The sequence below is a fragment of the Lepisosteus oculatus genome, chromosome 28 (genome assembly GCF_040954835.1).
Source record: "Lepisosteus oculatus isolate fLepOcu1 chromosome 28, fLepOcu1.hap2, whole genome shotgun sequence".
Classification (NCBI taxonomy): domain Eukaryota; kingdom Metazoa; phylum Chordata; class Actinopteri; order Semionotiformes; family Lepisosteidae; genus Lepisosteus; species Lepisosteus oculatus.
The window spans coordinates 3855018-3880869 of NC_090723.1; the positions used below are offsets into that span (position 1 = coordinate 3855018).

General features: G+C 47.8%; 1 protein-coding gene and 1 long non-coding RNA gene across 10 annotated transcripts; one reads left to right on the forward strand and one right to left on the reverse strand.

The window, feature by feature from the left end:
• Positions 1-214: 214 nt before the first annotated feature.
• On the reverse strand, positions 215-3156 carry LOC107079247 (uncharacterized). Its single transcript, XR_001480200.2, has 3 exons — positions 3073-3156; positions 914-1086; positions 215-574 (listed from the first exon to the last, which is right to left on the reverse strand). It is a non-coding gene; the product is annotated as an uncharacterized lncRNA (long non-coding RNA).
• On the forward strand, positions 3125-25341 carry grb7 (growth factor receptor bound protein 7). Of its 9 annotated transcripts, none has more exons than XM_069185793.1 (17): positions 3535-4226; positions 7699-7908; positions 8189-8360; positions 11552-11747; positions 12050-12188; positions 14596-14752; positions 15062-15183; positions 15460-15534; positions 15651-15788; positions 16485-16595; positions 18086-18184; positions 18553-18633; positions 19667-19786; positions 20023-20080; positions 20351-20438; positions 20701-20794; positions 21041-25341. In XM_069185793.1, exons 3-17 carry the CDS (start codon positions 8330-8332, stop codon positions 21185-21187), a joined length of 1656 nt encoding a protein of 551 aa, XP_069041894.1. In that variant the 5' UTR covers positions 3535-4226; positions 7699-7908; positions 8189-8329; the 3' UTR covers positions 21188-25341. The 9 variants fall into 9 exon arrangements, 8 of the variants coding, with proteins under 8 accessions (XP_069041895.1, XP_015217420.1, XP_069041894.1 ...); XR_001480199.2 differs by lacking the exon at positions 3535-4226 and having other exon boundaries at positions 5460-7908; positions 21041-21243; positions 23083-25341; XM_015361933.2 differs by lacking the exon at positions 3535-4226 and having other exon boundaries at positions 5459-7908; positions 20026-20080.
• Positions 25342-25852: the final 511 nt, after the last annotated feature.

Below are 25852 nucleotides of genomic sequence, written 5' to 3' on the forward strand. Positions count from 1 at the left end.
AAGAAAAACAGTGATATTTTTTATCTGTAAATCATTATAAATATATAAACATTTAACTAGGCAGATTAATTTACCCTTTTTCGAATGTGAAGCTTTAAGTTTAAAAAAAATCTGTAAACATTGACATGCAAAAACAAAGATCTACATATGTATTTTTTTTCTTGAACTTTCCCTTTGGTTTTTAGTTTTGTTTTTTTTTAACCATCTTGTAACTCATCTGAGAAATGCACTATAATAAAGAGATCTCTATTACAATCAGTTGTATCATTCAAGTCATTTAGCTTTGTATTTCTTGCTAGCGAGCTAGCAGTTTCACAGGGAGCCAGTCTGGATCCTGTAGGATGGGGCTTTCATGTGGGAGGTGTGGTGGCACTGGTCAGCATCGGTGCCTTGAAGCCCTGGGTTCAGTTCCAGACCTGGGGAGCCGTCTGTGCGGAATTTGTTCTCTCCGTGTGCGTGTGTTTCCTCACAGTCCAGAGCTCTGACATGAGTGTGTGCGTGTGCCCTGTGGTGGGTTGGTGTGCCATCCTGCTGCTTGCCGGGATAGGCTCTGGCACCACCAAACCCCACAGCCCTGAATCGGAAGAAGTGGGAGAAGATGGATATTTGGGAATTATATGTGAATGCAGATTAATTTGAGTGATCACATGGGTCACAAATTTCTGGATATAGTGAAGCCTTAAGTAGTTTTCTAAGTGCCCCGCCCCCCCCACAACAAAGTTTTGTCCCTTATTTCATCCAAGAAATGCTTCGATACTGAGAGGCTGACACGAGAGTCTGAATGCAACAATGCTGTGCAGATACAAAAAAAAAACCACTCCAGTGATGCTCATAACGTGTGTCAAGGGGATTTCTTTAGAAACCCGTAAAAAAAGATGCAGTTTTAATTAACGCAAGGACGACGGGGGCGTACCCTGTTTGAATGAAGACCAGCCGGTTTCTACAGGCATCGTTGAAGGCAACCTGTAAGAAACACATCAGGATCTGGAAGACCGGTTTACAGCACCGCGCCAGGGCCGTCACCTCAATGCCTGACCACACAGGACCGCACTGTCGGGAGATCTGGAGTCTGCACTGAGACCGCACCTGTGCAGGAAGAGCAGCAGTGTCAGCCTACAGGCTGGTCAGGTATATCGGCTGCCAGGACGGTGTTCATTAATTCTGTAACGTCTTCATGGGGATAGCGTGACGTGTTAGATTGAAAACCCGTAACTTAAAAAAATAATAATTCTGGTCGTATTTCCTGTGATTTTGTTCGATATCTAAATTATTTTATTTCTGTTTCTTAAATCCATTAGTCCAGAATTGACTTTATTTTGTGCGTTTATAGAATTAAAAAAAAAACTATCTCGGAAATTCAGCTAATACTATCGACCTTGGCGTTTTGTCAGATCCCTGAATGATGCCCCCCGTTGTTAAGAGCACAGCCCCCGGGACGTGTCTGTAGCTTTGTCTCCCTCTACTGGAATTTCTTTGATCGGTATTTCACCAGGTCAAGGTTTGAGCTTTGAGGTTTGGTCAAATTGATCTATCAAGCGCGTCTGCCTGGTGTAACTCGCGCTTCGTGTCGCGAGTTCAGCGTCGCCTCCTGCTCTAGAACCTGAATTACACGAGCGATTCGGTCTCTGTTGACCGAGACATTTAAAAAAATATATATATTTGTCGTTTCTCGCTCGCTAATATAAAAAAAACGCTAGGCAGCGATGCTGTCGGCTGTCTAATAAACGGATCATGGACATTTCAGGAAAATCGAGAGATTTCGACAGCAATCGACAGTCTTTGTGACTGCATAATCATATAAGATAAGACATTAACAGAGCCTTTGATGTTACTGACAAAGTCTTCAAACGGCGGAACTCGAGTGCAGTAGCGCGCAGTGAAAACCTGCCACACCTGAGGAGACCTGTGGGCTCCTCTGGGGCCCATCGTGACCCTGACACGCATCGTCTTTTTAAACGTAGACATTTGATCACTGATTTTAATGTCACTGGCTGTTTACTCAGAATCCCACTACATTTTAAAGTGCACTGCTTTCAGTTTACAATTTGGAACTTAAGTAGCCCTGGATAAAAAAACAACAACAACAGTATTCATATTACAGGCTCTCACTGGACGAAAATTACGGGATGTCCTGTCTGCTCTCCTGTTGCCGACTGCAGTTTTGGGAGCTGTTAATCAGCCTCATCTAGAGACAGTGATCAGTCCTTGTGGATACCAGTGTAGGACAACGTTTTCCTGCGTTACCGAGCACGTAAAAAAACTGGTTCCGGAAGCGTTCCTGCATCGACAGAATGCCTTTAGGAGTATTCCTTCTACACTCAATAACCAGAAAGTCATGTAGACCTTCATTCATGGAGTTACCGAGTGCATGTTATGCTCTAAGAATGATCAATGACGAGATCGCTGTGGTTTGTGAGACAGCAATCTCTTCTGCACCGTGTCGTGAGACTATTTTCCTTTACAATAAATCGTTGGCTTCCAAATTAAAACGATGACACTACCTTATTGAAAGGAGTTATTTAATATATATATTTTAAAAGGCTTCAGCTGCGGAATCGTGCATTAAATAAATCTTGCTGTCTCCTGACTCGGGGAGTTCGCGGTTTGCGGGACAGACAATTTCCTCTGCAGGAGTGCAGTTCGTCTGTTTTCATCCCGGGCGCAGTTAAACGTTCACGTTGTAATACGAATCACAATCGCGTCCTGACCCGAGAGTACCTGCCGCACACCTCATGTTACTGAGATACCGTCTGCAGCTGACGGGTAAATCACAGTAAAATGGGAGCTCTTAATTAGAAGAGTTAGTGCGCCACAGGGACGCGCTGTCTTTTCTTTTTTTTTTAAGAAAAGCGACTCCCAGGGTTGAGAATTGACTAGAAAAAACCGTCTTGGTCAAACTTCCGGAGTGGAGTGGAAGTGTGCCCATGAACCCGCACGGATGATAGCACCCTCCCCACATCACGACCCGCTTACGGGCGGCCGCCGGGGCCGGGACGGGGTCCGGTGCCGAGAGCGCGCACCCCCACCTGTCCTCGCGGGGGGGGGGCGCGCGCGCGCAGTGGCCCAGCTCACCTTGCAGGTGAGCTCAAATCCGGGGCTCCTCCCGCCAGGGCCGGAGCGCCCTTGAGCGGTGACGACAGCGGGAGAGGCCGTGTGAGCGACAGGCGGTTGTTGAGTGAGGAACAGGATCTCCCGGTTGTAGGTAATTATTATTTCCACCGTCTGCTCCGGCAGCCTTTCTCACGTTTTTCCACGGGGTAAGTTCAAGTTCTTGAAAGCGGAGGGAACAAACGTGCGTCATGTATGTTGTTTCTCGGTTCTGTTTTCTAGGACGTTACGGGAGTTCGTCAGCTGCTGCTAGGCTGTGTTTGAGCTTTAAATGGGACAGTAAGATGCTGTTAGCTGACGAGAGAGCGTATCTCCTTTCTTCCTTGTAGGAGACAATGAGAACTTGAGATGGCGTACTATCCTATCCGTTTTTTTTACTCGCGTCTTGGCTTCAAATTAGCTGTTTTCTTCTCGTTTCTGTGTCATTTTGACTGCGGGCTTCTGTGGTGATCTGCTGTCTTTTAAATCCTTGGTTACAATGACTCAGGGCTGCACCGACCGGTCAAGTGTTAGATTCGAAGTGCTCCACACAGGGATAAACTCGTATTTTAATCCTTAGAGTTGTGGACGTTTTTTTTCTCTCTCCTTTAATCTGTGTTTTTGGAGCCTTCATGCTGTTTCCTTAGCGGTAGCTTGTCGATGTACGGAGAAGAGATGCACGCTGTGAAAGCATGCCTCTACAGATTCAAACTCTTGATGCAAAAAAAAAATCCTTGATCAGAGTAGAACAGACAAGTTTAGGTAGGGGTGTACCTCTTTGTCAAAGTTTAATTGCAGTGTTTTAAAGTGATTTGAGAGGCCCGTCTATTGGAAAAGTTAAATAAAAATTCCAACTGTTTGATGGCTTTTGAATTTGAAATCCACTTAAAGCTATAAAAAGGTGGAAACCAATCCAGAAGGAGGTTTTTTACCCGGTTGCTTGCATGTTCGTGTGCCTGAAGAGACGAGCTTGTGGAACCTACCAGAAGTGAGCTGTTCTGAAAGCAGAAAGGGACAGAAAGATTAAGAACAGGCCATCCGTGAGCAGCGAGTGGGAGAACTCTGGGGAGGAAGCACGCAGAAGTGATTAGATGCCAGCCGTTGGTGGCTGCGCACTTGAAGCGATTAAGGGCGTAAAGGTAAGAGGCAAAGCGAAACGTTGTGAAGCAGAGAACAGATGTCTTCTGCTGAAAGCATGGTGGGGTTCCTGAGCAAGCTGCCCATCCTTCTTGCTCGAGGGAACACCCTGGCCTGCTCGGAGAAGCAGATGGATGAAATCACGGTGTCACTCTCCTGCTCGCAGCTGTCCTTGCTGGATGGGCAGAAGGGCCTCATCGCTGTAACGTTTCTTTTCTTCCTGCAAGAGGAAGGCCGCTCCGTAACGCACGGTGAGCGGGCCGTCTTCACGCGGTTGTGCTTGCAGGCGCCTAAGGGAACGTCGAATGTTAAAACGTCCTGCATAAACGGGACATTGCTTCAAGTGCTGCCTTCACCTGCCCCCAGAGGGGTCCCCGTTCAGTCCTGCCTTGAGCAGCGAGGTTGTGCCCTTTGTGTTCGGCGCTGCTTTCGAGGTGCAGGCTGAGGGGGGGGCGAGCTTTCATCCCGGTCCGTGGCGCGCGCCGAAGCTGTCGACACAGGTGTGTGTTTTTGATCCCCAAGGAAGGCACGTGCCGGAGTGCCAAGATGAAGGCCCAGAGCTCGCAGCTGTCCAAGGAACGGATGCTTCCCGAGTCCTTGGCCTTGAAAATGTGCTCTTCTTTCAGGTTTCTTCAAAGGAAACTTTGAACTTTAACTGTCCTGAAGCACAAGTGCAGTTTACGTTGTTTTTTTTTTTTTTTAAACGAAGACACCGTGCATAAGTCTTGGGATTTTGTCTGCTCCCACGAAATAGGTCAGAGGCCCAGTCTGATTTCTTCAGGTTCCTGTGCTGTGGAAGGTGTCTTCAGTTAGTGTACAGCTGATTTCTCATCTGGTCAATGGTTGTCTGATCTCCCAGCTCTCTGTCTAGCTCCTCTCGCATTGCGTGAGTGACATGGGGGGCAGTCGATGTGTCAGTGGGCCGAGGCGCTAGGCCAGCCAGCCGGGCTGCTCTCTCTCTCGCTCGCCCGACTCTTCCTGCTGCTGCATGCTGCATGCTCGTCCATTTTCTGAACGTTGTGCTCTCCATCCTCATTCTGCAGCCCACTTGCATCTGAAAACGAGTGCGTACAGCTGCACATTGTAAATCTGTATTCAAATCCATACTTTTTAGATCTGACTGTTCTCATCATTGTGCTTTAAAACCAGATCAGGAGAAACTATGTTACACAAATTGTTGTGTGAGTTGGGAATGAACTACCCAGACGTGTTGATACTGATACTCTGGCTTCTTTTAAGAGCCAATTGGTAGAGTGCCTCAGATCAGCTATTCGCAGCCATATGATTTTGATAGGGAAGATGGACCCCTCTCATTTGTAACCTAACTTATGTTCTTACAGAGGGCCGTAACAGGTTGACCACTTTGAGTGGAATCTGGCAAGGACATTTCTGGACCTTCTAAGGACAGGATAACCAGAAGACATGAGAATCTCTTCACCCCAAGTCTGAAAATTGTTAATATTCTCTGACTATATTAGAAGTGGATCTGTTAGTCTGAATCTTTGAATATAAGATAAGATCACTTTATTGGCCATATACAATTTATTGAAGTAGGAATTGGTCTTTTTTTGCCCCAACTTGCTCTCCATGAGACACACAGACAAAGAGAAGCTTGGGGTCAGAGTGCAGGGTCAGCCGTTTATACGGCGCCCCTGGAGCAGTTGGGCCCCTGAGCAAGGCCCTTAACCCCAACGGAGTAGGATTCCTCTGCTGGTTGCAGGGTTCGTACCGGCAACCTTCCAGCCACAGGTGCAGATCCTTAGCCCCAGAACATACAGTAGCATTATTTGCAGATAAACCTGAAACCAAATTTGGGGTACATGTTGAGAGGGGTTTCTTGAGAAGGGGTCCCCCAGCCAGGAAATGTTGCCCACCCCTGTCCTTGAGGTTGTGTGGAGGGAGTGTTTTCTGCATGAGGCAGGCTGGGAGTTTCAGCGAGGCGTGCTGATAGTGAGTCAGTGGCCAGGGGTGAGTGAGAGTGCATTGTCTTAGTCTAAGCCATGTTTCATGTCCACACAAAGAGCAGGTTGTACAGCAACAGCTGCTGTCGATTCCACACAACTGAGCTCATCGCACGTACTGATGACGGCAAACAGAAATGACTAAAAAAACACCTCTGCTGTTGCAAAACTATTATTTCCCTTAAGTCAACCTTGCACCTGAAGTGTAAATACAATATTAAATTACTGATGCCAGTAATTACCAGTAAATTATTCTTACTCACTTCAGTGACTGGAAAGAATGCTCTTTGTCACAGTAATTATTAAGTTTCAGTTACTGAACAAATAAAGTTAAGCAGTCTTAAAACAAAAAAACAAGCTTCTGTAATCTTGGTGTCTCCTGGTGATTTCTCAGTGTTAACTGGGGTAACAAGCTGCTACACTAGCAGGAAATTCCCTAAGGCAAATTAAAGTATTCCAGCAGTAGAAATCTATTGTCATCATATCGTGCGTGAATTTATACTCTTGTGTGGGGGTGGTTTTTGGGGGCCTGCTGTGTTTGCTGAAAATTCCAGAGTGTAACATGGAAAGCATTTTTTGCTGTTTTATGACTGAGAAAACAAATTACCCTTTTTGGAAGATCCTGCAACACTTCGTTGTTCTTTTTATTTTTAAAGAAAGTTAATTAGTTAAGAGTGGTTGAGGTTTTGATATATGTCTGCGGAAGAGTAAATTCGTTGCAGTCTGTAATAAGTTGGGGGGGGGAACCCAGTTTCTTCAGTCCACTTTAGGTTAGTGCAGTTGTGATGGTCCCCCTGCAGAGTGCAGCAAAGGGTGATGAGGCTGTATTGCTGGACTGTGCAGAGAGATGTGCCTGAAGGCAGCTGTCCAGCAGAAACCACGACCAGTGCCACTAGACACTTTAACACTCGTTGTCGGTAAATGCACTTTTATACTTACAAAAACCTCTCTTTGTGCTCCGAGGCTACGGCTGCTGGTTCTGCTTGCCAGTGACAGGGCAGAGGAGGAGATGTTGTGCCTTTGCCTTGTCCGTATTGCTCCAGCCCCTGCTTTTGTAGTTTACTCCTCAAAGCACTCTGAACACGGACCACCCTGCAGCCCTGCACCAGAAGCATGAGGGAGCTTAGCGCTGGCAATGCGTGGATCACATTTGTGGAATAAAAATAGCGTATGAATAACGTCAGCACAAGTGTTAAGACCATCAAGTTCAGGCAGAGCATGGAGAAGACTGGGGGGGTCTGTGCACGTGGTGCTATAAAGAGCAGACAAAGGTCACTCAACCTTCCATGTTGTGCTGTGAGGCATGGGGAGAAATCGCTCTGAACCCCCCCCTGGCACTGCGAGGCCTGGTGAAATCGAGGTAACCTGAGGACAGGGGTGAAAGCTGAAACTGGTGCTGTTGTCATCATTGCGCTCATGACACATTAACAATAACAGGCTGGTGTATCTCGGGAAGCGGGGCAGAATTAAAAATAGATGCCATTTGCTCCTAGTATCTATTTGTTCCCGAAAGCACGTGGTGTTCCGGCAGCGGAGTCTAGAGAAAAGCAGCTCGTGCCAGTGCAGCGCAGCAGACCTGTCCAGACTGTGACGAGCAACATGCCCTACAGTTTCTGCTGCAACAAGGTGCCGGGCGCTTCAGGGCAGTTCTCTCAACGCCTCCTTTTTTTATAATGGACCGGCAAGGTGAATGTCGGGCTCCAGAGTGAAAACTGCAGAAAAGGTAGGATGACTCCAATGTTTAGAGCTCGGTCTTCCTTAGTGTATGGTGACAAGTTCTATACTTTCATTTATGCATACATGTTGCAATAGCATTCAAGAGTAAAACAGCGTAGTGCCTTATTCATTAACATTAAGGAGCTTACTCTTTTTGAGTAAGAACTGCAAGGGAGACATGTTTAATGTTGTTCTGCCCTTGCAAAGCTGTGCTGTGACCTGTTGATTCTCCACTGTGACACTGCTCAGGTGAGCCGTCTTGGTAGTGCTGCGTCTGTTGTTTTCAGTGGTGTGGCCTGGCTGTGGTACAAGACTTCTTAGATGGGCAGGAAAAACTCAGACGAGTTGCAGGCTACAGGTGTCCAAAGAACCTTGCGACCATCTGCAAGAAGCCTTTGGATTTCTGAATGGTTTGAGAAGGGAGAGAGATGATGATCCTGCTGGTCAGTGAGCCAAAAGGTGTGTTTTTGTTGGGCATCTGACCAATCGCCTTACTCATCTAGCTGTCCTGTCACTCAAAAGGTCAGTCGGTCACTTCACGTGAATCACTGAGTGCCGATAATCCTTGATTTGCTGTGTCACTGCTGCCTGTGGTTCAGGCTGCTTTCTGAACCCTACACGTTTCACAGAAGACCCCTTAAAAGCAGAGCTTCCCTGAGACTCTGCCTCCCTTGCGTACTTGCCTAGTTTTCTTACTCGGCAGTGTCCCCTTCTATACAGCATCACCATCGCTTCGTCTTTCCCACGCTTTTAAAAAGTTGTGTGTTTGGGATCTAGAATGTGTCATGGGTGCTGCTGATAAAGATTCCCTGCAGAGTTTTTGGTGCAGGTTAAAGGGGAGCTGCAAAGCTCTTTTCATATCTGGGGGTTAGAAAGAATCAGCATTGAGTACATTTCAAACCACAATAAAACTAAAATGTACACAGTGACTTGTAAAACCTCCACTTTACATCCCAAAACAGATGAAAGTCCCAGGTATGTGCAGCGCCATGTTCTGTGATTCAGAACGAAGTTGTAGACAACCAGGCTTGTGAATACATCTCTTTTAATCCAGCAGAAGTATTGTTTTCTATTTCATCATGGTTTTGCCTAAAAATACTACTTGGTTGTTAACCCTGCATGCAGATCACGTTGGAAGATTCTTGTGGTGAAATGCCTGCTGTTTTATTCTCTCGTACGTCACGTTAGTCGTTATGATTCAGCCCTGCCTGCCCGTGTCGCTGGTCGAGGGAACTCGAATGCGATCTTGCGACTTGGCGACTTGCAGTACTTTCACAAAATTCCCGATAATAGGCTTAATTTGAAATTTGTAGGTTTTACTATAACGTCAATGAATTTAGTTTAAAGCAATGTAATAACCAGTCTGAGCAGCTGGGCCTGTGGTTTCTCTCTAAGTGTTATTTGCACAAGTTTCTAATAGTGGGTGACAGATCAGCCCGTTTCATGGAACCGAGTGGCTGCAGAGAAACGTCACCACATATAGTTCAGGGTAGCGAACAGCTAAGGCAGTGACTGTCGAAGCCCCCCCCTCGTCTTCGGTCCCTGCCGATAGATGAGGGCGGTTGTTAGCTTTTCTTTCTCCTGTAAACTGCACGTTGGGGAGACCTTGGTACGCTCAGGCCGCAAGGTTTCGCAAGTCGCCCCGTGCGGCTCATACCTTCTCAAACACGAGCCTGTATAAAAAACAGGCTTGGTCCCCAGCAGTGTTAGCACAGTCTGGAACGAACAATGGCTCTTTGTGGAGACAGGAAGCATAATACTCTTCTCGGCTACCCTGCTCCAGTTCCAGGAACTTGTCATCCAAGCATTACAGCAATTGCCTCACGTTAGCTTACCTAATCTAGGCAATTTGTTTTGTTTCAAGACCATGCAAACTGCTCACATTCTTTGTCTAGCGCAACGGCACGTTGTTTCCTGTGCAGTAACACTGGGGGATAGTTGAGGCTACACAACCTATCCCAGCTGGAAGGGGCTAGAGGCACTGCCCAGTGCAGCAGGTGAATAAAAAAGGCCTTGTAAATTGTATGTGCACTGTTTTTAGGTAGCTTGCCAGCATAGGATACCTCTTGTTTTCTCTGCCTCCCAAGTGCTTTAATGCTTCTCTGAGAGAAATTGGGAGGGCGACTGCATTTGCACAGCAAGAACAGCAATCGGCCCACTTGAAAAGGCACAAAAGGAACGTAAGTGCTTTCATTAACTGGCTCACACAAAAGATTGAGGCATGCACTGCAGCACGTGCCGATCCAAGAAACAGCTGGACACATGCACACCCACACGTAGCTACAACACGCGCTGACAAACAGAAGTGTGCAGAGAGAGAGAGAGACCTTCACCCAAACAACCACTCTTATTGTATCTCTGAAGGAGTTCACTGCCAACAAGAGGATAGATGTGCATGAAGTTATGTTGTTGTTGCTCCCAGTCTTGGGATCTTGAGCTAATCTGCCATAACATCATAACAACCACTATGCAAGAATAGTGTCAAGTAGGTAGAACTGCGCAAACTATTTATTGCACATAATTAGTGAATAACTCCGAGCCAGGGTGCCAATATGTCTAGAGCTGTAACCTGGAGTGTCGAGTCATATCACATATATCTAGTTTGCTCTTAATGGAAAACTGTACACAGAAAGGACAAATTTAGTTTTGCAACACTTTTCTTTAATGTCTAGGAACCAATGCTACAGTATGTCTGTAGAAAGGGTACTTTGTACCTGCATTAAGGAAGGAACAGAAGTTCTTTTCAGGACTGACCATGTTTTTGTTGGTTGGTGTGAAGGTGAATCTTATTCTGCTTATCAATGAGGTATCGCCAATTAACTGAGTTTTCATCCTGTTAATATGGAATAAAGTGCAGGTATTAACTTCAGCCCACACAATCACAACCCCTTGTTGACACACAGATGTTCCCCTGCAGACATATGACAATTGCATGACAGGCTTGTGCGCAGAAACACGCACACACAAACATGATAGGCTGAAAAACTGGTTTTGTTATTTTATTATTGTGCTTTTATAAGTGCAAGAGGGCAGGCTCGTTCCTGGGTAGCTAAATGTAGAAAATCCTCAGTCGATCTTGTGCTGCTGCTGCTGTTGCAGGTTTGTGATGAGTGCAAGATGTTTGTCATGAGCAGCCATCTGAAGGATACTCCCAGTGATGTGCTGCAAGAGTGCAGACGTCTATGTAGTCTTTCTTCTTTGAATGTTTAACGCTGCACATGGGTAAATAATAAATTAGGTTTTCAGGTTGAATTTGAAAGCACTGCTGGAGTCCTAAGCAGGGAGTGTTGCACTGTCTTGGTGCATGAGCAGTGTGTGTCAGAAGGTCATGTCATCCTACTAGAAGCCTAGACAGTGTCGTATTCCCCTGTGGCAGGAGACCCAGCCTTTTCACTGTCTAGGGAGCTATGTGACTGAGCCTGCGAGCAACAGTGATCAGATATGGAGAGTGGCAGAACAGAGGCACACCGGACATGAATATTGTCCATGGTCTTCTCTGCCTCTACAGTAGTAGCTGTGGAAAGCTCCTCAATAAGCGCAGCTCAGGGTGGTAAATTGTAAGAGTAGATCAGTAACTAAGCCTGGCTGTGATCCACAAGTGTAAAAATGAACCTGCCCAAATGTCTTGGGGGTTTTGCTATCGCCCACAGAGGATGCTATGGAGAACGAGGGGCCACCACGAGGAGTCTGCAAGGAGATGGACAGACAGGGGGATGATGGGATGAATGGACAGGAGGCTCACCCCAGTGGTGCTCTGAGCCCCGAGACAGACGACTTTCCCAGCCCCAAGACCACCAATCCCCCCACTGTGAAACGCTCTCAGCCACTCGGAATAAGTAACGGCAGGTACTACTATGGATTCACAGCTATGTATCAATGGGTTGAACAAAAGAAGTGATACCCACCTTTCAGGTGGAAATGTTTTCTCTCAAGGTGCTGTTACTAAGACATTAGGTTATTGGACGGCCCTTTTTTACAGTCAGCACTAATTACTCTGTACGTGTCCTTACGGAGTTCTTAATGCTGTGCGTTCAGATTGTTTATTTTAGTACTGTATATATTGCTTTTACAAGCTAAGAAATCCTATTTAATAGCAGCTTTGTGCTGTTGGTTGTTGAACTACAGAAAATATATCAATCTTCTTCCAGATCCAAAGGGGAGGAGTCAAAGACCATATCATTGCCTTCAATACCCAATCCCTTCCCAGAACTCTGTAGTCCCTCCAACTCCCCAATCCTGATTGGCACACCACTGGGAAAGGGCACGCCTCCTTCGGGCAACACACATGTAAGTGAGATTGATTGCGGTGAGCGGGTCTCTTTTCTGATGTCAAAACGAGTTGATGACAAATACCCATCTTCTGCTGTGGTCAAGCAGCCAGTTCCCCACCACAGATTAGGAATCACGTTTGTGAGATTGAAGGAGTTTTCACACCGAATAGGAATGCACGCCAAGATGTCAGTCAAGAGCTAATTGATCTTACATTTTGCTTCTTTCAAGAACCAACTGGATTGGCTTCAGAAACATGGCTGGGGTAGCTCACTCCATACTCCTGCAGCCCTTTGAGCGAAGCACCTCCTTTTCTCACTTTTAAGTGCTCTTTCATGCAGTTTCTATAGCGGCGCTCTCCCTCAACAAGCATTGTTCGGAACAAGCCGGAACGTGGGATTTTTTAAAAAAAAGATGGGGAGAAACCCAGACGTACGTGATGGTGTTCGTCACGGGCTGCCGGCCGTGTTTTCAGCGGTGCGTTTCCCAGCATGCCCTGGTCTTGGCAGCGCCTTGGTTGTTGACACAGTTGTGGAGGTGCAGACGGCGGTGTGGCGCTCTGGTATGCGATGGCGTGTCGTGTGCGCCGTCGCTTGGAATGCCTTCTCCTGGGGCCATTGTCACTCCAGAGACAGGCGCTTTGTGCTCCACTGTAATTAAGTGCTCCTCTTGACGAGCTGTCAGTGGCACTGTTGTGTGCGCGCCAGCAGCCAGCCTCCTGCCCCAGGCTGTTTCAGCTTCTTCCAGGCTGCACGGCACTCCACTCGGCTAGAGCAGATCCACTGCACACCTGCAACTGCAACATGACACACGCGCTCTCATCCATGTTCAGAAACAATGGCTGCGTGTTGGATCTGCGTTCGTCTTTAGTTTACCCCTTTTCAAGAACTATTAAACCAAAGTTTTGGGTGTCCTTTGGGGGGGACCTGTCTGGCTACAACTTTATACTCGCCTGCACAGAATGACGTTTGAGTGTGTGCCGGGTTCTTTCGGATCTCCGACTGTGCTAATAAACCTTGCATCGGTGCTCTATAAAGGAGAAGCAAATGAGCTCGGATCTGCGCGTGCGCTGCTGCAGTCTGAACTGTGCACAAGTTTTTTGCAGAGCAGTGTAGTACGTTCACACCTCAGGAGCGATGAACGTTTATGGTTCTCTTGAAGTGCGGTAATATTAAAAGATGGATATTCTAGCGGTAAAGCACATAGGAAGGGTGCTTTTGAAAATAGACTGGTATATTTCCTGATTTTTATGTTCCAGGGCAGAATTTTCTCCTAATAAAAACATCATTAGGTGATTTAAAACAGGCTGCGTTTTGAAAGTGACCCTGTAGGTTTCGTTAATGAAGGCTCATTTCACCTGAGCATTGTAATAGCACTTCACCCACTGGGATTGAGACGCTGGAAAAAAAAACATTCCCCGATGTGGAGTAATTCTCTGCAGTTGGTAATATAAATGTGATTGCCCCCATTTCTTATACATCTTTGAAGCACTAAGAGTTTTAAAGGACCCTGCTGTCATGGGAGTCATTTGCTGTGCCAACCACCAATTTAGACAAAACATGTCTGAAAACAGAGCAGTATAGAGAGGAAGTCAAGTAGTGTTCACAGTGTAGTAAGGCCTAGCGAAGACCAGGCCTTCTCCATGCTTTTTCTTAACATTGCTTTTAGTGGGCAGTTCTTCTGGCATTATTTCAGAAAATCCCAATGGGATCACAATAGGAAGTGATCCAATTGAGCCATGAAGCTGAAATATTAAGACTACAACCCGAGCAAAAATCTCCATTCCCTTGTGCAGTTCGGACTAGTGGACAGCCTGCTAGCCCTTGGTGTGGGGAGGGCATACTCATGGCTGCAGATGGTTTTGTACTCCAAAGGTCTAACACCCTTACACTGGGGCAGTGGGAGAATCTGCCATACAGTATGTCTCCTGAGGCTCCTGCTTTAATGAAATCACATGCTGAACCTGCGTCTCTTTCAGCTGCACGTATACTGAACAATTACCTGGTTCAGGTACCTGCCGACTCCTCCCTGTGTCCACAGAAACTACCTTCAAAACCACAAACCTCCATCTGGGGGTGGGAAGCAGAGTTAGAAGGCAAGAGATTAAGAAGAGTTGCAATAAATTTTTCCGTTTGTTAGCTGACTCTTTGTTGGCACGGGTTACTCTTGTTTGTGCCTTCGCTGTGCCTGTGGTATTTTTTGCGTCTGTAAGGGCTATTGTGATCCAATTACTTTAAACCCCGTTTGAATAGCATTGAGGATATCGCTCTGCATGTGCGCGTCTCTGCATGCCTTTGTTTTGCTGGCATTGGCCTGTGCTCGGTTTCTTAGGTTTCTCTTTACTGGCGGAGATTTTGCACGTCTGACCAGGTGCTGCGAGGGCGCAGGCGTACCTGACCAGCTCGCTGTCTGTGCGTCCCTCTAGGTGGTGAAGGTGTTCGGCGAGGACGGGAGGAGCCGGTCTCTCTGGGTTCCCGCGGCGACCACGGCTCGGGACGTCTGCAGCCTGCTTGTCCAGAGGGCTCACTGCACTGACCAGGAGAGCTGGGCCCTCATAGAGCTGCACCCTTCCCTGGGGCTGGGTGAGACAGCGCCACAGCACCGTCGGCAGGGGAGGGGAGGGGAGAGGCAGGGTATGGAGTTCAGATCTGCGACGTTGGCATGATAGTGCTTTCAGGAGAACAAGAAACATTGGGGCTGTAGATGAAGTAGGGCAGAGGATAGCACAGAAGGCGTGCGTACAGGGGGCCAGTCGTAAAATGTCCGAGATGGGAGGGAAGGGAATAGGAAAAGTGAAAGGAGGGAAGGGCTGTCCTCCGGGGAGGTGTGTGGTCGTGTGAGCTCATTCTGCCCCCCACAGTGTACTGATGGCTGTCCCAATCCTTCCACAGAGCGCTGTCTGGAGGACCATGAAACAGTGGTGGAAGTGCAGGCCACCTGGCCTCTGGAGGGCGATAGCAAGCTGCTCTTCCGGAAGAACTACGCCAAGTATGAGTTCTTCAAGAAGCCCATGGTACGGCAGCCTCCCTATCGGAGCTTGTGCTTGTTTTTCCTCTTGCATAAACGTCTAATTCCGGTATTAGTGAAATTGTCCGTGTGCAATTGATAGTTACCATTGTTTTCAGGATTTCAGAATTTAAGGGTTTAAAGATGCATAAAAAGTCCTGCCGGAGACTGAACCTCTAGCATGAGGACTGGCCGTCGGTGGTATAAACTGTGATGCTGCCCTGTCCTGCAACCCTTTTTCATGCGTTTATGATGGTTTTCTTGTGTGTCCCTTGTTCTCCAGCTCTTCTTCCCAGAGAACATGATTTCTGACTGCACAGATGTGAACAAGGGCATGACCTCGTCAGAGCTCATCCAGGTGAGAGCTCTGGGTGTGGGGTGGAGTCAGGGGGATACGGGAGAGGGAGGATGAAGGGGGAGGGGTGATACCGGACATTAATCTGCAGTCACGTGCATCTCCAACTCTTCTTGCAGAACCTGCTGAACTCGGGTAGCTGTCCAGAGATCCAGGGTCCTCTGCAGGTCAGGGAGCCCGGGCGCAAGGCCTGGAAGAGAGTCTACTTCTTCCTGCGGAAGTCTGGCCTCTACTGTTCCACAAAGGGTTCCTCCAAGGTCAGGCACCAGGCAGGACATCCTCAGGGGTCCTCAGGTGTACAGAACTGCACCTTCAGAAAGGCAAACGTTGCAGAACCTGTCTTCAGGGATGTGTAGCAAGTTCTGCACTAAGCTCAATGATCTTCAGCTAGAAGCTGCAGCAACGTTGCCTTTCATTAGGTACAAGACGGAATTTGATTAACTTACAGCAAACGTGAAATTCATTTTGTCTGCCTGCATGGTAGCTTATACTATTTCAGCAGGTGAAGCACAAAGAAAGCCAGTGACTTACAGTGTTTCTCAGGTAGGTAACGGATATAAACAAGTGTGAGTAGGTGGCTGTGTCAGCGTGTGTAGGCTGCAAAGGAATATATAAATGTTTATTCCATGCTGAAACGAAAAGACAACTTTTGGCTTTGGAACGTTCTTAAGATTCAGACACCTGAAGTAGGATCTACAGCCAAAATGTTGTCTCTATCATTTCAGCACAGAATAAACCTTTACCTGTTCCTGTAAGATATAAAGCCTAGTTTGCACACTCGTGTCTGCCTGTGAGACTCTCTATTCTACCATCCCTGTAAGTTTCTCCTTCTGGTGTGCTCAGTTGAACTCGGGTGGAAGATTGTGTTGTTTGGTATAAAATGCAGTGGTCTGTAATGGCTGAAGCCAGGGAGTGCCTGACTGGGAGATGTTCTTCAAACCCTTGTCTGTCAGGAGCCGCGGCACCTGCAGTACGTGGCTGATCTTGAAGAGCTCAACATCTATGGTGTCACTCACGGCCGGAAGCTGTACAGCGCCCCCACCGACTTCACTTTCTGCGTTAAGGTACAGTGGCCTGGGTCTGGTCCCCCTGGGGGGCTTCCCTCTAGGTGCTGTAGAGCACTGAAAAGCACTTTGCTCAAGTAGCAGCTGGACCGCGTGAAACTCCTGAAGGGCAGGAGTCATTGAAACGCAGTTCCACCACGGAGTGAATTTGGCCCCAGGAGTTGATTTAAGCCTTTCCAGCTTGGGCTTTTCATGCTCAAGGAGGAGTATATCTTAGAAACAAATTCAGTATCTCGTCTAAGCAGTCAAGGCTGTTTTTTTCCAAGCTGACTTCTCTCAAAGTGGTGGGCAGAGCCATTTATTGAATTACTTAGTGAGTCTGTTCTGTCGCCTTCGTACGAATCTGAAATGTATCCACGATTTGTATATTGATGCACAAGTTTTGTTTATTACGGATTATTTTAAAACGGCAGACTGGGTGAAGGGAGAAATTCCTACACTAATTGAATTAAAGGGAAACCTTTTAAGTAGACTGGTTCGCACGAGAGGCTAGAACACCACTTGAAAATGTCATGTGAAGAACAGTTCCTCCTACATCGGCGTTCCTGCCTAATTGCACACTGCGTAATTATTACACATAACTGCTCACACACTTGGCTCTTGAGAAACTGAAGATTTATACTCCAAGTACAGGTGGTTGTAATAATAAGCTTGTCTTCCTTTTAGGCTAAACTGGGGGCCATCAGAATTAAAGCAAAGCAATATTAATATTAAATAACAACAGGAGAAATATGCATGCCACAAAAATCCAAAACAAAGATCTTTTAAAAAAAAAAAGAAATTCTGATCCAAATGTACTCGTGTAAGGTCACTGTAAGGGTCTCGGATCATGTCGGCTGGTTTCCACCGTGCAAGCTTTGAGGAGCAACGTGCACACTCGCAAGATTTGATCACAGTCAGTGTGGGAGTTGTTCATACTTTTAAGAAAATGATCAAACCTGAGTGTTCATGGGGAGACCAGTTTGATTCAGGAGTTGCAAGAACAATCTAAAAGTGCTTAGTGATTTGTTTTGTATGAAAGTAACCTTTTATATGCCACAGTTTTCTTAGTCTGTTAAACATATTTAATTGCCTTTTTTTATTCTAGTGTTAAAGACCGCGCATGATCCCAAATTCCTGTTGTGTGCATTTGCGGGGCTGCTTTCGATGTAGCTGGATCCCATGAGCGCGGGGGGTTCTAGCCCTGCTACAGGGGCTCTCGCACTGGCAGGATCAATAATAGGATTGATTTGAAGTCTTTAGCTGTTCTTCCTTCCTGAACTCTTTTGGAGGCTCCCTAACCGTCTTGTCGCTTAAGGTTTCTGGGTAGGAGAACGATTCCAATCAAGCTTCTTATTCGAGTCCCAGACTGGGTTAAGTGTAGAGCTTGGTTGGAACAGAAAGCAGTGGACATGGGAGGGCCCCCCAGGACGGGGATGGGAGCCCCCTTGTCTCAGTGTCCTGCTTGGGGGGGACCGTGCTGACATGCCCGCTGTCCTCTGCCCTGGCAGCCCTGCCGGAACCGCGCCCGCTCTCGGGATATGAAGCTGCTGTGTGCAGAGAGTGAGCAGATGCGCACCTGCTGGACCACCGCCTTCAGGCTGTTTAAGGTGAGCGTTGTGCACGTGGCCTGCTCACGCCGGGGGGCTGCCAGTGTCCACCGGCCTATTCGGGGGCCATACAACAGCGGGGAGTTACTGTGAGTTTTGCTCAGACCTCTGTCTGTGCAGTGACTTCAGTTGCACTTAAAATGGGAGCAGGAATAGGGGGTGAATGTTCCCATGGCTAAGGTAGGCATGCTTCAGAGTGTGAACCCAAGGTCTGGCTTAGTTGTCAGCAAGGATATGGGACTTCACAGCATGCAATGTTGCGATCTATCAATCCACAGTCCTACTTGCACCTTCTCCATCTTTTGTCTTGAGTGTTAATGTGCCGGGTCTTTTTCACCCGATGCCAATCTAGAGTGTGTGTTTTGCAGTACGGCAAGCAGCTCCACTGTAACTACCAGCGGTCTCTGTCCACGTGCAACCAGGAGAACACTCTGCGTCAGAGTGCCAAGGTGAGACCTGCCGGGCCGGCCCCCCTGAGCTCCACAGCAGCAGCAAAATCTGCTCTGCAGCTTTATGCCAATGGAACCTGCCATCGTCAACACGGTTGGGTATTAATGGACAAAAGGCATACCGTATATGCATATCTACCCACTGGCTGAGGGATTGGGAATCCTCATTGGATAACACGTTGGGCTTTTGCCAATATCCAACAAGATGGGAGTAACCATCTGACTTGGAGTTCCTGGTATTTTGTCAATTTAACCTTTATTTCTACATAAGCAATCTTAAATTTGACATAAACGTTGAATAATGTCTTTTGCGCTGTGTGAGAAATAAAAGCAGTACAAGCTGCCGACCACAATTCAAATGCCTTAAGGCTAGAATGTGGTACGGAGGAGTTCTGTATTAATGTACTGTAGGTGCACACACAGTCGCATAAAATATCAATGGTAAGATCTAAACTAAAACTCTATACAGTATGTTCATACTACTGGGCATAACTGTTTAACCTTTTTCAGCAAACAAAGGAAGTTTCCTGTATCCAGATACTAATACAATATTAATGAAATGTTGCTTTTGCATTTTATTTGCATGTGATTTAAGCTTTTTTTCCCCTTTGACTTCACACACCCACACTATCCTCACCGTAGACAGGCCCTCCACTTCATTCATTCTCCGATATTCATGCTTGCTAGGTGCATGTATTTACCTCTACCGACCCCCCAGCATGGCCTGCTCACTACGTGTCTGGGAGTATTTTAAAACACTTGCTTCTTCTATCGCATAGCCATATTGTGCATGTACCAACAGCACAGACAGGTGCCCTGGGTCACTGGTGGGACTGGATTTATTGACGATCTGCATAAAGCAGGGATCTGAGTCGCTTCTCAAAACTCAAGAGGCTTGCAAGTGTAAGAAAAAAAAACAAGCTGCGGACATCCACTGCTGGTGTTTTCTCCCTACATGACAAGGTGCAATTACACTGTTCGGTTGTAGTGGCCTTCCTGCTCCACGCTTCACTGTTTTTTTCTCCGTCCCCAGCGGTGTGTGTCGGAGGCCTCTCTGGTTGCCATGGATTTCTCGGGGAAGGCGGGGGGGCGCGTCATCGAGAATCCCAGGGAAGCGCAGAGCGCCGAGCAGGAGGAGGGACAGGCCTGGAGGGTGAGGAGGGGGATGAGGAAAGGGAGGGGGAGGGTGGAGGTGGAGAGCTGGAGATGGAGCACAAGTGTCCCGCTAAGTGTGCTCTGTCTCCCCAGCCTGTAAAAGCAGCAGTAAGGAGAGAGAAGGATACAGTGGAAATTAGGGGGCTAGCCCATCGCATGCATGTCCTATATACTGCTCTTATACTGCATACAGACTAGAGGTCAGGGCACTAATCTGGATTTTTTCTTCTTCAGAAGAAGACTGCTCTTCGCTGCAGCCTTCCCAACTCCTGCTCGAGCTCCAGAAACACCCGTGAGTCTCTCCTCTCGCCCGGCTGGCCCTGCTGACTAACCACTGACACCCCCGCACAGCTTGCCTTCTAGTTCTTGTATGCTTATTGAAATACCTGAATTAAGTGCCAATGCAAAACCCAGAGCTGTAAATAGAGCACAGAAAAGATTTTGCTTCCAGTGGGGAAAAAAAAAAATCAGGGAAGAGATTTTAGTCACAGTGATACTTTTATTTTCCTGATCTTAAAACTGGTGTGCTGTATGAGTAGCCCTTAATTTTCTCTCCTCACAGTGATTCACCAGGCTCAGCCCTGGTTCCATGGCAGGGTGTCGCGGAGAGAGGCTCAGAAGCTGATCGAGGAGCAGGGCCTGGTGGATGGGTGAGTGTGTACTACGTCTTGCTGCTCTTCTGCTCTGCCTCTCTCTCTGTCCTGTGTGTACTGACCCCTTGCCGTTTCCTCTCGGGCGGCATCGCAGGCAGCCCTACCTTTTTAGAATTTTGATCAGGTCTTCATTTAAAAAAAAAAACAACAATCCTGCTCCGTGTGACCCAGTCTTCCCACCCGCTCTTCCGAGACTCTGCTTCTCTCCCTCTGTACCCTGTGAATTACTCACCTTTTCTCGCATTCTGTCCGTTCGTAGGATGTTTCTGATCAGGGATAGCCAACAGCATGCCGGCTGTTTTGTCCTGTCGTTGTGCTACAAGCTGAAGACCAAGCACTACCTTATCATCCCTGTGAGTCTCTCTCATTGTCCCTGCTGCCTATTGGTATCCTTGTTGGTGTCTAATTGCCCCAGCTGTTTGCTTCAGTGTCCCCACTGTCTCACTGTTGTCTGTGTGCCTTACTTCTATTTAAATCTCTGTTTCCCTCTGTGTTGGCTGTGACCTTCCTGTCTGGCTCCATTAGACTGCTGTGACCCGTTTGTCTGCCGTGTTCCGGCTGCCCAGGGCGTGGCCGTAACCGCCTGTCTTTCTGCTCAGTGTGAAGAGGAGGGCCGCAGGTACTACACAATGGACGATGGGGTGACGCTCTTCATCGACCTCCTGCAGCTGGTGGAGTTTCACCAGATCAACCGCGGCATCCTGCCCGTGTGCCTCAAACACCACTGCACCCGCGTGGCCCTCTGACCCCCCCCACCCCACCCTCCCCCGCGCCAGCACTGCCACAGCCCAGCGCACTGCAGGTACCGCGGCACTGTGGGCAGGGGCTGGGGAGGGCGGCTCTCAGCAGCAGCTGTGACACCTTGCATGGACAGCTGTATTAATGTGGCGTGGGAACGGCTGGAGCTGGAGCTGGAGAGATCGATCATGAGCCAGGTCACCTAGGGTCTTGCATCTCTCGCCTATTCTGTAGTTACTGTCCTTGGTTGTGCTGTACAGACAAAGCGACCGATAGCTGTGCTACATGGATGCATGACGGAGCTCCCTTATACTGCTGTTCGAACACGTACAGCTGCCAGAGCCTGTGCTCCCCCTACTCGTTGAATGCCGGAGATCGTGCAGAGTCCTCTGGGGAGAGAGCTCGCACCTTGGTCGAGATGGACTCTAGTGATCTCTGGGACATCCCTGTTTTTAGTGTACAGACTTTTTTTTTTATATACTGCAGCTGACCTGTACATGGACATGCAAGACACTCCTTCCTGCAGTGTCAGCTGTGATCTGTTTGTTCTGAATCAGGCTGTCAAATCGGGATCGAGTGGCTTTGGATCTCAAGCGCCAGAGGCGCAGCGGTCCTTGTGAGGGGCGGGCTGGACTGGGAGGAGGTAGTTTTACTGGCTACCGAATGAGAGAGATCAGAACCCTGGGTCAGTTTTGATGCGGTATGCCATTACACATGATCTTATTTCAGTTATAGAAAATGGGCAAGACTTGGAAAAAGAATCCCAAATTTTCAAGCATGGAGTCATTCCCGAGCAGCTCTGGAGAGCCCGTAATCCAGAATCTGAGCTTTCGAATGGGGATGCTGGTTGCATTAATTCCTTTCCTGTGGTTCACCCCCATATATCTCCCAGACACATTAACTGCAATCAAGAAGCCACATTGGCCTCAATTAAAATTCAATTAGGGCTCAAATTTAACTCCCTGTGTTGGAGTATGAATTTAATTGAGGGCAATTCAGCTGAGCGGGCATCGAGATCTCGGATAATGAGGCAGGGCTGTGAGCAAGACGTGTCCTCCGAAAGCCATGCGTTACATCAGCCGCTGAGCCTTCATTGCTCACACAGTGCCATCGCCTCATCCAGGTGGGGGCTACGCACTGGTGGAGGGGGGGGGTCCCCATTACCTGTAAAGCGCTTTGAGTGGAGTGTCCTGAAAATGTCAGGAGTTCATCATCTTTAGGATGGCCAGCTGGTTTACAACTGGGCTCTGTGGCAGCAGCAGCAGCCCCTGTATTTGCACAGGAGGTGACATGCCCAGTGGACATGCCCAGTGGTCGGGGCCCCTCATCAGTTTGAGGTGCTGCAGATGCCGAATCGGAGGAGTGCCTGGCAAGCGTGCCGGTTTCTCCCGGAGCTGAGGGATCCTGGCCGTATATACCACCTGCTCTTGCTCGGCGGTGCTGTGCCACTGCTTGTGCCATCCCTGTCGCAGCAGGTGGGCAGAGCGACTCGGAAGCTCCATCCGGCGATGCAGAGCTGCACTGCAAGGATGCCGAGCCAGTCGGAAATGCCTCGGCTGTAAATATCTATATATTTTTTTAACTCCTGCGGCAAGGTGCGACGCCAGTGTTTTGAAAGGAAAAGGTGCAATCCCATCGGAAGTGCCCCCTTGCTGTGCAGAGCTCCTGCCACACCGCCTGAACAAAGTGTTTCAATTTGGAGGCTGTCTTTCGCAGCTGGGGCTTCAGCATCTGAACTATTCCATCCGTGAGTCCATACAGTTTCCTACAGTCTGCGTCTCGTGATCTAAAGCCCTCATTCCAAGCCAGAAGGCTACAGACTGGTATTTATGGGTGTCTTGGGCCTACAGAGAGTTTTATCTTGGGAGCAAAGTGTCTCATACTATTTTTTTTTCCGTTCCAGCTGGGGGAGATTTCTCACACCCCCCCGCGTCTGCTGTGCGCAAGCTTTTGAAAATCCTCGGCTTTCATCTCCGTCTTGTAAGAAAAGCTACAGCAAGCCCACTGGGTGATTTTTCACAACCCGTTGCTCCAAAGGTTAAATTTTGCCCTGAGTTTGGTAAAGCAGTTTCAAGAGGAAGAAGGTGCAGATCTGAGTGACGGGGGGAAGAGAAACGGATGGGCTTCTGATTTGATCTGGTTTGAAATTTCCCCCAAGAAGGTGGAGCAAACTTTCAAGTGACGTTAAAATGCTGTCCCAGTGCGCTGTAGAAGATATTTCATTCAGTACTCATGTTGGGGGGGGGGGAGTTTTTTTTTAAAGAAATGAATGCAAAATTTAATAAAATACTTGAGCTAAGTTGCTTTTAAGAGGGATTGTTTTGCATGTTAACTACAGAGACACTGAGAATCACTGTAAAAGATTCCTTTTAAAAATAACTCCCCCCTCACCCACATGAACATAATCTACTGCAAGTAACTTTAAAAAGTGTTGCAGTTAGGAAAGGAAAGGAACTTCCCCAGCACTGATCTGAACTGTCCCAGAGACTGCAGCACACATGGGAATCTGCATATGGACACTTCTGCACCTTCCAGTACCCTTCTGTTCAGTTTTATTTATGTAAAGTGTGTCTGTCTGAGCTGATTGCACATCAGCGCTGTAGTGCAATATAATTTTCCATTCTTTCTTTGTTACAATGGATGCAAAACATCCGGATTCACTGTGATTTAAACCCGGCAATGTGGGGGTCCCTGCTGAGTAAGGGGGGGGGGGGTCTTCATTGTTTCCTCAATGACAACTTGAGAAACAGCACCAGGAGAGGGAACACACTTGAGGTTAATGCCTTGTGTGCAACTGGATTCCTTCAGTACATCAGCCCGGTGTTAAGGTTAGGGGGATAGCTGAGGCTCTGGTCCAAATCAGGGACTTGGTCTTTGCATCCAAAAACCAAACTGTCTCATGGGGTTTCACATCCCTCCATTTAGTCATTTCGATCTATAAAAATGGATGTGGGCGACCCCCTGCTCTGAGACGTTTCTCCACTCAAACTCCGGTGGAGACAGGAGCCCAGAACAGCTACACAACAGCACCATTTCCAACCCCTGCTTCACCTTCTGCTAAGTGTTTTAATGTCTTATTTGTCTTGCCTGGACATGTGGATTCTGTTATTTTTACTATGGTTCAATGTTTATTTTAGATAAAATCCAGATCTTGCATCCTGTCTGAGAGGGTGCTTCACTTCCCTGTTTATTCACGTTAAACGGGTAGGAATCGAGAAACGTGGGGCAAAGCAATGCTCGTGTTTTTAGTTCTCCGTGACCCAGCGGAGCCGTGTAAGCGTCGTGCGCTTGGCGCGGACACGCCTGGAAAGGGCAGCTGTCCTGTTTTTGGGTGCGAGCTGGGTTTTGATCGGGTTGATGGGCTGTCTTTAAAATGACCACTGGAGGGCGCCGGTGGCCGCGGTTAGACCCCCCCTACGTGCGCCGCTGATCCGGCTCTGTTGTGGAGAGTTAAAAAAGACGATTCGTGCGTTTATAATTCCCCACCACCAGCACCACCAACGACTTTAAAGTGAAGGTGGTTTGTGACTTCAGTTTGTACTGAGACCGTGACAGCCCTGGGAAGTTGTATGGAGGCATCTGTCTTCCGTTTTTGCGTATATTTTAAATCTTTGCTTATAGGACTACCTCGGGCAAACTGCTAGTCTTTAAGAAAAGCAACGTTTGGTTTGAGCATTTCTGCACAGTGTTCGTTGGTAAGGGGGCGGGGGTAGACCTGTTCAAACCCCGAACTATTGACCTGAGCAGAGGCTGGACCGGTGGTGTTGCAGTGCATGTCGGAACTTGTAGTCCTTTAAGGGAGACGTGTAGCTGAACACTGAAAAAGGGATATTTATTTAATACGTGATCTTTTCTGTACCTCCGACAGCCCCATTTTTAATTATATGTAGCTCCGGGAATACATGTGTAGGACTACTAGTCCTGCTGGGTGTACTGGAATATGTCCTCTTGCCAAATCTGTTGAATGTTTTTATTATTATTGTATAGCTTTCTGATGAGGCCAGTTTTGTTGTAATCTCTTACGTTTACATAAATCATACCTATTTAAAGTCTGTATTTTGTACAAAAATCTGTTTGTAAATCCCATTTTAAACAGCATTTTGGAAACCTTCTAATTTGTCTTTATATACATTTGTTATTTGAATAAAGTCTTTTATTTCTTCTCCTTTTTTTTTTTTGAAGCGATTTGTTTTAAGTGCGGGGAACAGTTTAAGAGTGGAGCGGGCAGTGGGGTTGGGAGAGCTACCGGAAGAGGTCAAGGTTCGATGTTCAAATGGGTCAAGAAGAGCCCGATGGTCTTCTCCCCCTTTTCCCCAGCGGGGGGGGGGACTGAGGCCCCAGCAGGAAGGAAGGAGAAGTTAAACGGAGGACCTGGGAGACGAGCACAGCCTGTAGTGAGAGCCCAGCCCCACCCTTCCCTTTCACAGGCACGATTTCAGGTTGCCAATTCTCCATGGAGACGTTGCCTTGGCAACCGCTACTTACTTATTTATAGAGCTTGGCCAGGTAGAGAGAGAGAGAGCGATGGTTATGGAGAGGGAGACTGATGTGCCTTCAGGAAGGAAGATGCAAGTCTTTTTCTCCTGATCGGCCTTCGATTGGTAGCCGGTTGATGAATAATTGAAGCCCCTGCCGCGCGACCACTGCCTCCGCAGCCATCGCAGGGCCTGTCC